This window comes from Nerophis ophidion, linkage group LG16 (genome assembly GCF_033978795.1).
Source record: "Nerophis ophidion isolate RoL-2023_Sa linkage group LG16, RoL_Noph_v1.0, whole genome shotgun sequence".
In the NCBI taxonomy this organism is placed as follows: Eukaryota; Metazoa; Chordata; class Actinopteri; order Syngnathiformes; family Syngnathidae; genus Nerophis; species Nerophis ophidion.
This window is the reverse complement of record NC_084626.1, coordinates 12,813,380-12,827,840: the sequence shown is the minus strand read 5'-3', so window position 1 is coordinate 12,827,840 and position 14,461 is coordinate 12,813,380. Positions and strand designations below refer to the sequence as shown.

The following is a 14,461-nucleotide window of genomic DNA, read 5'->3' as shown; positions in this document are numbered from 1 at the left end:
AAAATATAATATTGTGGAACAATTGTATTTCAATTAAAGGACTATTTTTAAGCCAAGTTAATTTTGTATTAAGACAGGCATTAGAAAAATAGTTAAAAAAAAGTCCTTTCATGACAGCTAGTTTTTCTAAATATTTTAAATACATCAAGTGATTCACTATTTGTATGATTTTTTCTTTTTCTTTGACTTTTTTGTGAGCAGACTCAAATATGAAAAAACAAAAGTCAACTTGTCATTCAAAATACACATGGGGCAAAAAGTATGTATACGCCAGCTTGTTCACTTAACTTGATATATTAAATATTAATGAATTAATATGTGCATGTGTTTTGCTTTTTCTTTGGATTTTTTCTGTCAGAAGCAGACTTACATTTAAAAAAAGATGTAAAGCCAAGGAGTGAAGTGAAGTGAATCACAATTATATAGAGCTTCTTTATAGTGTCTCAAAGCACTTTACATGGTGAAACCCATTGTCTAAGTTACATTTAAACCAGTGTGGGTGGCACTGGGTGCATGGCCACTCTAACAACTGAGCCACACCGCCCCAAGTTTAACAAACTCAAGTTTGATCCAACATAAGAAAATAAAGTGAACATTTTAGTAAAAACAGTTTAAAAAATGGCAAATGAATCCTTTAATGTCATCATGTTTACTTAATCTTTTAAAAGGTGTATCAAATGATTTAATATGTGCATATAGTTTGCTTTTTCTTTGGCTTTTTGTTACAGAGACTCACAATCCAAAAACTGATAAGGCTACAGTCAAAATGTTATTAACAGTAGTGCCCAAAAAACTTTCTGATTTGTATTTGTGTTTTGCTTTTTCTTTGCCTTTTTGTGAGCTGACTAACAATAAACAAATATAAGTGGACATTTTAGTTTAAAAAAAACTGTTTAAAAAAGGAAGACAAGTCTTTTGAAGGGGAACTGCACTTTTTGGGGGAATTTTGCCTTTCGTTCACAATTGTTCTGAAAGACATGACGACGGATGTATTTAAAAAAAAAAAGTAATTATAACTTGAAAATAAATATAATAAAAGCCCGCTTACAGCGGAGCCAAAACGAGCTTCTCTATTTTGACCATAAAATTCAATAAATAATCATCCAAAAAGTGCCAACAATACTCCATTGACATTACACAATTTGAATACTAACATTAACAAGAGCATTAGTGATATTTTTGTTACGAGCGCTAACGCAGACAAACTATTTAGAGCGGCGCTGTGAAGCTTGTGTACAATTTTGACATGAAATCGACTGGCGAGGTGTTTCCTCGCTTCCTTGCGTCCTGGAAGTTTATAGTAGATCATAAATGATGCCTCTCACCTGAACAGAAAAAGTCTGAGGACATATTCCGACAATTTGGGACACTTTGACAGCCATTTCAGACATGGAAATGGCCAGAACAACAGAACGGGCCCCTTTGAGCCCCGACCCCGTTTCTTCACAAGGATTATGAGACATTTTTAATCTATATGGGAATATATGAATATATGAATATACAGTAAGTGATGGTTTATTATGTTTGTTGGCTCTCAAAGTCTGCAGGGAGCAGAAATCAGTGATTAAGAAAAAAAAAAGCGAGCGTTGTGGGTCTTTTTCAGAGGTGGGTAGAGTAGCCAGAAATTGTACTCAAGTAAGAGTACAGTTACTTTAGAGATTTATTACTCAAGTAAAAGTAAGGAGTAGTCACCCAAATATTTACTTGAGTAAAAGTAAAAAGTATGTTGTGAAAAAACTACTCAAGTACTGAGTAACTGATGAGTAGCCTGATTACGGCAAAAAATAATGCACAAAAACATAAAAATAGCAATGAACAAATTCAGAGCCAGTAATATCTCTTAAGCAAATAAAACAATATTATATATTAAATAATAGTACATTAAAATAAAATGAAAAAATGGCACATTGAGCCACAATAACTTAACAGCACCATAGCCTCAGTAGGCATTCATTGATTTGATTGATTGATTAAAACATGTATTAGTAGATTGCACAGTAGAGTAAATATTCCGTACAATTGACCACTAAATGGTAACACACCAATAAGTTTTTCAACGTTTATCAATTACTTAGTAAATGACCAAGTCGAGGTGATCTACATCATATATACATATACATACACACACATCATATACATACACACACACATCATACATACACACACAAATCATTTATACACACACATATCATATATATATACATATATATATATATGTGTATATATATATATTATATATATATATATATATATATATATATATATATACATTTATATTACAGTATATAATTTTTATTTATTTATTTTGCCGTTTTTGTTGACATGTTAAAGGTGTTTTAATGAATATACATGCATGTTTAACATATAGATTCCTATCTTTCATGAAGACAAGAATATAAGTTGGTGTATTACCTGATTCTGATGACTTGCAATGATTGGAATCAGACGTTCACGTTTTCAAATGGAGGAGAAAAAAAGTTCCTCTTTTCTGTCTAATACCTCATGAAAGTCGTTGGTTTTTGGCATCTTATTTGTCCAGCTTCCATATTCCTTTGTATACACTTTACAAGTAATACATTGGCGGCAAACTCCGTGGCTTGCTAGCTTGTTTGCGCTGGCTTTCGGAGACTCTTATTTTGTTAGCGCAGGCGCGATGGAGCGGCGCTTTTATTGTGAAGACAGGAACTGTGCGATCAGTCTTTAGGCTTTTGACGGGAAGTACGGTTGAAATAAAAAGTGTCTTTTTTCCTTTACACTTTTGATTGATTGATTGAAACTTTTATTATTAGATTGCACAGTACAGTACATAATCCGTACAATTGACCACTAAATGGTAACAACCGAATAAGTTTTTTAACTTGTTCAAGTCGGGTCATGTGACCGCCTGGCTCTGTTTGATTGGTCCAACGTCACCAGTGACTGCATGTGATTGGTGAAAGGCAGGCATGCGTAGATTCTACTTTGAAGCTCTGTCATTAACCAAAACAAACATTAATAGATCGATTAAAAAAAAAGTAGCGAGTAGCGAGCTGAATGTAGATAAATGGAACGGAGTAAAAGTAGCGTTTCTTCTCTATAAATATACTCAAGTAAAAGTAAAAGTATGTTGCATAAAAACTACTCGTAGAAGTACAATTTATCCCAAAAGTTACTCAAGTAAATGTAACGGAGTAAATGTAGCGCGTTACTACCCACCTCTGGTCTTTTTATTATGATTGATTCCAAGATGGCGGCGCCCGGAAGGGCTGCGACATTGAGGAGCTCTTGCTAAAGATGAAACATTTGGCAGAAATACCGGACAATTCTACAAACTTTATGGCTGGCTCACATCGTGGTCACTCCGTGATCACGTACGACCGCCAGACACTTCTGGATGTGGACATATCGGGCCGTTTTGGACTGATAGACGCGTGCTTGCTAGACCTGCTAACTAGCACGGAAATACTTCGCTGGCTACATCCAGCTGCTTGTGAAGCATGGGAGTATAGTAGCAGCGGGGGCCGTCTACGGAGCAGACGCCAGCGGTGTGATCGGAAACGCGGATGCCGAGCGGGGCTAAAAACAAAGCAGAAGGCTAATCCCCACAGAACACCACTTCCCTCCATCCTGAAGCCGGATTTAAATGGAAGATGCGAGACTACTGGTCTGGGTAAGGAGTCAATTAAATTAGAACAAGTTTTTTCTGCTTTGATTGTTTCAGAGTTGGACATGTGTTCTACTGAGGTGGCAAACTATAATGCGTGCAGTTTATCAATCAATCAATCAATCAATGTTTACTTATATAGCCCTAAATCACTAGTGTCTCAAAGGGCTGCACAAACCACCACGACATCCTCGGTAGGCCCACGCAAGGAAAACTCACACCCAGTGGGACATCGGTGACAATAATGACCCAGTGGGACGTCGGTGACAATGATGACTATGAGAACCTTGGAGAGGAGGAAAGCAATGGATGTCGAGCGGGTCTAACATGATACTGTGAAAGTTCAATCCACAATGGATCCAACACAGTCGCGAGAGTCCAGTCCAAAGCGGATCCAACACAGCAGCGAGAGTCCCGTTCACAGCGGAGCCAGCAGGAAATCATCCCAAGCGGAGGCGGATCAGCATCGCAGAGATGTCCCCAGCCGATACACAGGCAAGCAGTACATGGCCACCGGATCGGACCGGACCCCCTCCACAAGGGAGAGTGGGACATAGAAGAAAAAGGAAAGAAACGGCAGATCAACTGGTCTAAAAAGGGAGTCTATTTGAAGGCTAGAGTATACAAATGAGTTTTAAGGTGAGACTTAAATGCTTCTACTGAGGTGGCATCTCGAACTGTTACCGGGAGGGCATTCCATCAAAGCAACAAACAAACAATCGGAAAATTCCCATCGTATCAATTCCTAGATATGGTTGTAATTATACTAAATGCACTGGGCATAATAAACACAACATTATTAATATTGCTACTACGGATAATTTGATCAAAAATTCTCTAAAACAGCCCACTACCTATAATATAGGTTTTTTAAACATAAGATCATTGTCTCCCAAAACATTGTTAGTTAATGATATCATCAGAGACAACAATCTTAACGTCATCGGTCTCAGCGAAACCTGGCTTAAACCAAACGACTTTTTTGCGCTAAATGAGGCATCTCCACATGCGCATATTGCCCGTCCTCTTAAAAGGGGTGGGGGGGTCGCACTAATATACAACAAAAACTTTAACCTTAGTCCTAACATAAATAATAAATATAAATCATTTTAGGTGCTTACTATGAGGTCTGTCACACCGCTGCCTCTACACCTGGCTGTTATCTACCGCCCCCCAGGGCCCTATTCGGACTTTATCAATGAATTCTCAGAGTTCGTTGCTGATCTAGTGACACAAGCCGATAATATAATCATAATGGGCGACTTTAATATCCATATGAATACCCCATCGGACCCACCGTGCTTAGCGCTCCAGACCATAATTGATAGCTGTGGTCTCACACAAATAATAAATGAACCCACGCATTGCAACGGTAATACGCTAGACCTAGAGCTTGTCAGGGGTATCACCGTTTCCAAATTTACGATACCCCCGTATACTAAAGTATTGTCCGATCATTACCTTATAAAATTTGAGGTTCAGACTCATGTTCGGCAAGCTAATAATAATAATAATTGCTACAGTAGCCGCAACATTAATACGGCCACAACGACAACTCTTGCTGACCTACTGCCCTCGGTAATGGCACCATTCCCAAAGTATGTGGGCTCTATTGATAACCTCACTAACAACTTTAACGACGCCCTGCGCGAAACCATTGATAACATAGCACCGCTAAAGTTAAAAAAGGCTCCAAAAAAGCGTACCCCATGGTTTACAGAAGAAACTAGAGCTCAGAAATTATTATGTAGAAAGCTGGAACGCAAATGGTGCACGACTAAACTTGAGGTGCACAATCAAGCATGGAGTGATAGTTTAATAACTTATAAACGCATGCTTACCTTAGCTAAAACTAAATATTACTCAAATCTCATCCACTGTAATAAAAACGATCCTAAATTTTTGTTTAGTACGGTAGCATCGCTAACCCAACAAGGGACTCCTTCCAGTAGCTCCACCCACTCAGCTGATGACTTTATGCAATTCTTTAGTAAGAAAATTGAAGTCATTAGAAAGGAGATTAAAGACAATGCGTCCCAGCTACAAATGGGTTCTATTAACACAGATACGATTGTATATACGGCGGATACTGCCCTCCAAAATAGTTTCTCTCGTTTTGAGGAAATAACATTAGAGGAATTGTTACAACGTGTAAATGGCATAAAACAAACAACATGTTTACTTGACCCACTTCCTGGGAAACTGATCAAGGAGCTCTTCGTATTATTAGGTCCATCAGTGCTAAATATTATAAACTTATCACTTTCCTCGGGCACTGTTCCCCTAGCATTCAAAAAAGCGGTTATTCATCCTCTTCTTAAAAGACCTAACCTCGATCCTGACCTCATGGTAAACTACCAACCGGTGTCTCACCTTCCCTTTATTTCAAAAATCCTCGAAAAAATTGTTGCGGAGCAGTTAAATGAACACTTAGCGTCTAACAATCTATGTGAAACCTTTCAATCCGGTTTCAGGGCAAATCACTCCACGGAGACAGCCCTCGCAAAAATGACTAATGATCTATTGCTAACGATGGATTCTGATTCGTCATCTATGTTGCTGCTCCTCGATCTTAGCGCTGCTTTCGATACCGTCAATCATAATATTTTATTAGAACGTATCAAAACACGAATTCCTGTCTTGGTTTAACTCTTATCTTACTGATAGGATGCAGTGCGTCTCCCATAACAATGTGACTCGGACTACGTTAAGGTAACGTATGGAGTTCCCTAGGGTTCGGTCCTTGGCCCTGTACTCTTCACCATCTAAATGCTGCCGCTGAGTGACATCATACGCAAATACGGTGTTAGCTTTCACTGTTATGCTGATGACACCCAACTCTACATGCCCCTAAAGCTGACCAACACGCCGGATTGTGGTCAGCTGGAGGCGTGTCTTAATGAAATTAAACAATGGATGTCCGCTAACTTTTTGCAACTCAACGCCAAAAAAACGGAAATGCTGATTATCGGTCCTGCTAGACACCGACCTCTATTTAATAATACAACTCTAACATTTGACAACCAAACAATTAAACAAGGCGACTCGGTAAAGAATCTGGGTGTTATCTTTGACCCAACTCTCTCCTTTGAGTCACACATTAAAAGCGTTACTAAAACGGCCTTCTTTCATCTCCGTAATATTGCTAAAATTCGCTCCATTTTGTCCACTAAAGACGCTGAGATCATTATCCATGCGTTTGTTACGTCTCGCCTGGACTACTGTAACGTATTGTTTTCGGGTCTCCCCATGTCTAGCATTAAAAGATTACAGTTGGTACAAAATGCGGCTGCTAGACTTTTGACAAGAACAAGAAAGTTTGATCACATTACGCCTGCACTGGCTCACCTGCACTGGCTTCCTGTGCACTTAAGATGTGACTTTAAGGTTTTACTACTTCCATATAAAATACTACACGGTCTAGCTCCATCCTATCTTGCCGATTGTATTGTACCATACGTCCCGGCAAGAAATCTGCGTTCAAAGGACTCCGGCTTATTAGTGATTCCCAAAGCCCAAAAAAAGTCTGCGGGCTATAGAGCGTTTTCATTTCGGGCTCCAGTACTCTGGAATGCCCTCCCGGTAAAAGTTTGAGATGCCACCTCAGTAGAAGCATTTAAGTCTCACCTTAAAACTCATTTGTATACTCTAGCCTTTAAATAGACTCCCTTTTTAGACCAGTTAGTCTGCCGTTTCTTTTCTTTTTCTTCTATGTCCGACTCTCCCTTGTGGAGGGGGTCCGGTCCGATCCGGTGGCCATGTACTGCTCGCCTGTGTATCGGCTGGGGACATCTCTGCGCTGCTGATCCGCCTCCGCTTGGGATGTTTTCCTGCTGGCTCCGCTGTGGACGGGACTCTCGCTGCTGTGTTGGATCCGCTTTGGACTGGACTCTTGCGTCTGTGTTGGATCCATTATGGATTGAACTTTCACGGTATCATGTTAGACCCGCTCGACATCCATTGCTTTCCTCCTCTCCAAGGTTCTCATAGTCATCATTGTCACCGACGTCCCACTGGGTGTGAGTTTTCCTTGCCCTTATGTTGGCCTACCGAGGATGTCGTAGTGGTTTGTGTTGTGGTTTGTGCAGCCCTTGAGACACTAGTGATTTAGGGCTATATAAGTAAACATTGATTGATTGATTGATTGATGATTGTGCCGCTATGATTAAAATGATCAAAATACGTAAATATTAAATGTTATCATAAATGTGCCTGCTACTGTATTACATATATACTTACATCATGTATGTCAAACCTCAATGGAGGTGTTTGGGTGTTTTTAAGGGCTATTTTTTGGGCGGAATTGTGCAGCTCCCTTAAACTCCATTGTAAGCAGACCTTTGATCGCATTCATTAAATATTTAGAATGCAAAAAATAATGTTGAATGACGTCCGTCGTCAGGCCTTTCATAATGATTGTGAAAGATAAGCAAAATTCCAAATAAAGTGCAGTTCCCCTTTAAGGCCATCTTATTATTCTTTTTCTTTTTTTTTTCTTTTAATCAAATTATTTAATACGTACATGTATTTTGCTTTTTCTTTGGATTTTTTTGTGAGGAGGCTCACATAAAAAAAATAAGTAAACATTTCATTTAAAAGCAGTTTAAAAGGAAAAACGCTATTTAATCTAAGCTTATTTACTTATTATTTTTAAAGATATTAAATGATTTGTTTTGCTTTTTGTGAGCAGACTAGCATGAAAAAAATTAAGTAAACATTTTTGTAAAAACAGTTCAAAACACGGTTGGTAAATCTTTTGTTACAATCTTATTTACTTGATTTTTGAAAATGCATGTTAAAAGTAGCTGAGATAGGCTCCAGCGCCCCCCGCGAACCCGAAGGGAATAAGCGATAGAAATGGATGGATGGATGGATGTTAAAACGATTTAATATTTGCATGTATTTTACTTTTCTTTGGCTATTTTGTGAGCAGACTCATATAAAAAAATAATAAAGTGAACTTTTTATGAAACAGTTTATAAATGGGAGGAAGAGTCTTTTAATGCCAGGTGTTTACTTATTTTTAACATTCCAAAAACTGAAAGCTAAAATCCGCTTTTTATTTTTTTTAAATGGCGCAAAAAGTTATTTCATGCCAGTTTATTTCATACATTTTTCAAATCCATTAAATTATTTAATATGTGCATGTGTTTTGCTTTTTATTTGGCTTTTTGTAAGTAGACTCACACATTTTAAAATTGTATGGAAAAAAATGTTTTAATTGAACAAAGATGTGAAAAAAATGGGTGAAAACTCCTTTCACCCCACCTTATTTGCTTTGATTTTTTAAATATGTCATTTAATATGTGCAAGTGTTTTGCTTGTTCTTAGATTTTTGTGAACAGACTCACATTCCAAAAAATATATGTAAAATCAACTTTTTACTTAAAGCTGAGGTTCGAAAAATGGGTGTCATTTCACACCAGCTTATTTGCTATTTTCTTTAAATAATACATCAAAAGAAATAATTCAATATATGTTTGCGTTTTGCTTTTTCTTCGACTTGTTTGTAAACAGCCCAGATTAAAAAAAGTTTATATTAAAAAGTTTGACGCTGGATCAGATGATCTCTATTTCCATTATTTCTTAAATACAGAAAATGGATGTTGAACAATTAATTTATATGATGGTAATTCAAAAGTAGTTAATTTCATGGTTTAAAGAAGACCTAGGAGTGTAAACTCACACTGGTGACTTTGCGGTAGATTTGAGCGGCGTTCTGGCACTCAGAGTAGGGATATTCTGACGTGGCCATCTCCAGCATGCACATGCCAAAAGCGTAGACATCCACGGACTCGTCGTAGTGCTCCTCGTACATCTCTGGTGCCATGAACTCTGGTGTACCTGGACCGTGGAAACAGGGTGACATGTGAATAGAGTCTCAGTTAGACAATGGCCCGCTAATTATTAAAAGTGTCCTATTTTTGATTGTCAACAGTAAGAAAAAGGTTTCACAATACCAGTGGTCAGCAACCCACGGCTCTAGAGCCACTTGCGGCTCTTTAGCGCCATGGTGGCTCCATGGAGCTTTTTCAAAAATGTATGGAAATGGAACAAAATTGGGATGAAAAATGTTTTTTGTTGTAAAATGGTATCTATAGGACAAACACGACACAAACATTCCTAATTGTTAGAAAGCCCACTGTTTAATATGTTTGTGTTTGTTTATGATTCACTGAGTATTTGGCAAGTGCCGTTTGGTCCTACTAATTTCAGCGGGCCATGAGCTCACCATTGTGTGGACTGTGACTCAACAGTTTGTTTACATGTGCACATTTCTCCGATGCTGCCACAGAAAGACATGTTTTATGCCACTCCTTCTTTGTTTAATTTTGTCCACCAAACATTTTATGCTGTGTGAATGCACAACGGTGAGCTTTGTTGTTGTAATTGTTTTGTGTTAAGTACTAATCCGACATATTTGGTCAGTACATTACTGCAAGCCAATCAATGCTAACATGCTATTTAGGCTAGCTGTATGTACATATTGCATCGTTATGCCTAATTTTTAGCTATATTTGAACCCATTTAATTTCCTTTACTTATGTGTATTTAGTTTATTTTTCCATCTTTCATGACACATTATCTGTAAGTAATATTGGCTGCATTTCTGATTGTTGTTTGTGCGCCATGTTGTTCCAGACCACAGCAAAAGATACTCAGCTGGCAAAGATTGGAATAAATCCATTAGACATTTCCTTTAACTTGGACCCACACGTCTATATATTTGGCCATTCTAAAACTATCAATTCCAGGAGTTATCTCACCCTCTAAGAAGTTTTACTAATGTTTTTCAAGGTTGTAAAAATGTGAGGAATAAATATTAAATTTCAACATTTCTGTCAATTAAGATTTGCGCCAGCCAGCGACATAGTCATTATGATAGAAGGCTAATACAGCTAATTAACCACTTACATAATGTGCTGCCATCATTATAACACTTATATGAGAGCATTGATTTTTTGCGGCTTCAGACCGATTACTTTTTTGTATTTATGGTCCAATATGGCTTTCAGCCTTTTGGGTTGCTGACCCCTGCAATATACATTTGAAAATAATCTCAACTGTGGTAGCTGTACATTTAATCGTTTTATTTTTTTGGAGCGGATATGCTAACCTAACATGATATGAAAATGTGACCGCAATGTTAGCAATAGTACCTACTCAGTGGCCTAGTGGTTAGAGTGTCCACCCTGAGATCGGTAGGTCATGAGTTCAAACCCCAGCTGAGTCATACCAAAAACTATACAAATGTGACCCATTACCTCCCTGCTTGGCACTCAGCATCTAGGGTTGGAATTGGGGGTAAAATCACCAAAAAGTATTCCCGGGTGTGGCCACCGCTGGTGCTCACTGCTCCCCTCCCCTCCCAGGGGGTGAGGGTGATGGGTCAAATGTAGAGGGTAATCTCACCACACCTATTGTGTGTGTGACAATCATTGGTACTTTAACTTTAACTTAATGTTTGCTAAACTCAAAGTGGCTGTTATTTTGTAATTAATTGTTTAACTATTTATATTCTTGGTGAACCATTCTAAAGCATCATAGTAACGTTACAATCAACTATAACTTAAAAAATGTGGTTTGTCTTTTTTTTTTGCCCGTATTTTGAATAATTTCTGACATTAACTATTTTCAATAAATAAATAAAAATAAAGTGCAATGTTAGGGCCAAATCGCGGGAGTTGTAAATTTGATAATTTTTTATTAGTTTTCTGCTAATAAACTGACCTCGCATGATGTTAAAATGTAATGCAAAGTGGCACAAAACTGTTATTATATTATTTTTCATATAATAATTACATTTTTTTCAAATGTGGGGAGGGGCTTTTTCCCCGTAGTGACTTATTTTTGAAATGGGACTATTAAAAAAAATACAAAGAGAGTGTAGAGCTCTGCCAACTAGCAGGAGATGTATGTTTGATCATTTTGTTTTTCTTTGACTAATAAACTAACCTAGCATGATGTTAAAATGTGACTGTAATGTTAGCATGTAACTCAATGAAAATACTTCTATTTTATGAATTCTTATATAGTTATCCACATCTTTGATGAACAATTCTAAAGCGTCTTAGTAACAATACAATCAACTATACATTTACAAAATGTGGGTGGGCTTTTTACGCGTATAGAATAAAGCAATAAGCTAACCTACCATGTTGTTGTTTATTGAACAAAGACCGTAATGCAGGCCTGGGCAATTATTTTGACACGGGGGTCATATTTAGAGAAAAAAATGTGTCTGGGGGCCGGTGTGTGTGTGTGTGTGTGTGTGTGTGTGTGTGTGTGTGTATATATATATATATATATATATATATATATATATATATATATATATATATATATATATATATATATACATATATATATATATATGTATATATATATATATATATATATATATATATATATATATATACGTATCTGTGTGTGTGCGAATATTTATATATATATAAGTATATGTATATATATATATATATATATATATATATATACTTGTCCAGGGTGTACACCGCCTTCCGCCCGATTGTAGCTGAGATAGGCGCCAGTGCCCCCCGCGACCCCGAAAGGGAATAAGCGGTAGAAAATGGATGGATATATATATATATATACGTATGTGTGTGTGTGCGAATATTTATATATATATATGTATATGTGTGTATATATATATACATATATATATATAAATATTCGCACATACATATATATAGCTTATATATGTGGGTGTGTGTGTGTGTGTGTGTGTGTGCAAAATATTTATATATATATATTCACACACACATATAGAATATAAACTGTGACAATCTGCTGTACATTATGTGTGTGTTTGGGTCATATTTTTAGGAACACTAATACAAAACCTCACATGTATATGTCTGATTGAATGCTAAAAAAGTAAGGAGAGACTGCCTAAGGAAACGGAATGTAATTTTACATGTTCTACTGAAACCCAGAATGCACATTGGATTTAAAGAATGTGGGATTTACAATAATAACTATGAGCGATAAAACACTGAATATTGACAACATATGAACGTCACACCCCCTCTCCATACACATTATTTACAATCAAGCGAAACACAACAAAAATGCAACAAACAAGGCGAAATGTGAACGCTAACAGTAAAAAAAAAAAAACACCAACAATCTGATATAATATCCTTTTTCTTGTAGAACTTTGTTGTAAAAATCTCCTTCTGCGTCTGCCCCTGACACTTACATTTCAGGTAGCTCTGGGAACACTCTGTGGAAAGGCTCTCTACCCACACTGCTTGGTGCCTCGTCTGAACTGCTTTGACTTAGATTACCATCGTAACTAATAATATAACCATAGTAACTAATTAGATTACCATAGTAACTTTTATACCATTGAAAAGCACATATTCCAACCATTGAAATACTTTGTACAGTTCAAGACTTACAGTCATTAGAAAACATCATTGCACATCATAATGACGGCTACAGTTTCCATCTTAAAGATCTAAAAACAATTTTGGAACAACATATGGTGTAAAAAGAGTGCGGGTACTTTCCTGGCCCGACTGCAGTCAAGACCTGTTTCCAATCCAAAATGTGTATTTAATTTGCCAAGGTCTGGCGTAATGTATGGGTCCCCATGCTGTCGGATATGCGCCCCCGGCCATATTCTTTTAATCCAATGTGGCCCCCGAGTCAAAATGTTTGGGGACCCCTGGTGTAATGTTAGCATGTAGCTTACTTGGGCTTTGTGGGCAGAACAACACCACGCCTGCTCAGGGACTTGGGACTACGTGGAGTCACCCTGAGCAGATCCACCAAGGAGCTTTCAGAAGCAGCAGAGAAAGCTAGTCACTGGCTCTGGCTAAAACAACGCAACAAGGCTTGGGGAGCAACATCTAAGTAGGTTTTGCTGCAGGGGGTGTCAGGGAGACGTCCCTGTTCACTTCCCCGCCACCGGGAGATGTTCTGGGCTAATGGGCATAACATCAATGAGAGGTGGCCCCCAGCTGAAGACCCTGCAGCAAAACCTTTTTTGGTATGCGGTCAGGTTTAGGCCTGCCTCAGGGAAGAGGACGCTCCTGCCATGCATAGTCCACCACAGGCACCGGTGGAGGTGCGACAGGCCTAAGGCCCAGCGGCAAGACCTTGCTGTAATTAAAAAGCTATGCTAGTGTTGCCAATGTTTGTTTCCTGTCTCACTCCTTAATTGTACGTTGTGGTGCGTGATATACGGGATCTATTACATTGGAAAAGTGTACAGTTACAGCGTATATGAAAAAATAAAAACATTTAAAAAGGTGTATAAAGTACACAATTAGCACCTCTTAGAGACAAACTGCAACTCATTAGCATTAAAGCCACAGACAATAGCATTACCATACAGCCCCTGTACATCGATGGGGGCTGTGTGAAAGAGTCTCATCCTTACGCTTCCCGGGAGTTCAGCTGGAGGAGGACCTGTCCTGGAGGACCAACACCACGGCCATCGTCAAGAACGCACAACAGAGGCTCTACTTCTTGAGAGTACTCAGGAATCACCACCTGAGACCGGATCTACTGGTGTCCTTCTACCGATGTTCTGTGGAGAGCATCCTCACATACTGCATATGCGTATGGTTCTGCAGCTGCACAGCAGCAGAGAGTAAAGCTCTCCAGAGGGTCGTCAAATCGGGCCAAAAAAATCATCGGGTGACCCCTCCCCTCCCTGGAAGAACTGTACAACTCCCGCTGCCTGAAGAAGGCAGCCAACATACTTAAGGACCCATCCCACCCCGGCAACAGCCACTTCGAACGGCTGTCTTCCGGCAGACGTTTCAGAACCATGCGAACCCGCACAAA

General features: G+C 38.3%; 1 protein-coding gene across 4 annotated transcripts in view; it reads right to left on the bottom strand.

Moving 5' to 3' along the window:
- Window positions 1–14,461, bottom strand: part of wnk2 (WNK lysine deficient protein kinase 2) — a 139,976-nt gene that overhangs the window by 89,176 nt on the left and 36,339 nt on the right. For all 4 annotated transcript variants that reach the window (XM_061874297.1, XM_061874295.1, XM_061874298.1 and 1 more), the window contains exon 4: window positions 9,330–9,487. In XM_061874297.1, coding sequence (XP_061730281.1) covers window positions 9,330–9,487 — 158 coding nt within the window. The remainder of the gene's footprint in view (window positions 1–9,329; window positions 9,488–14,461) is intronic.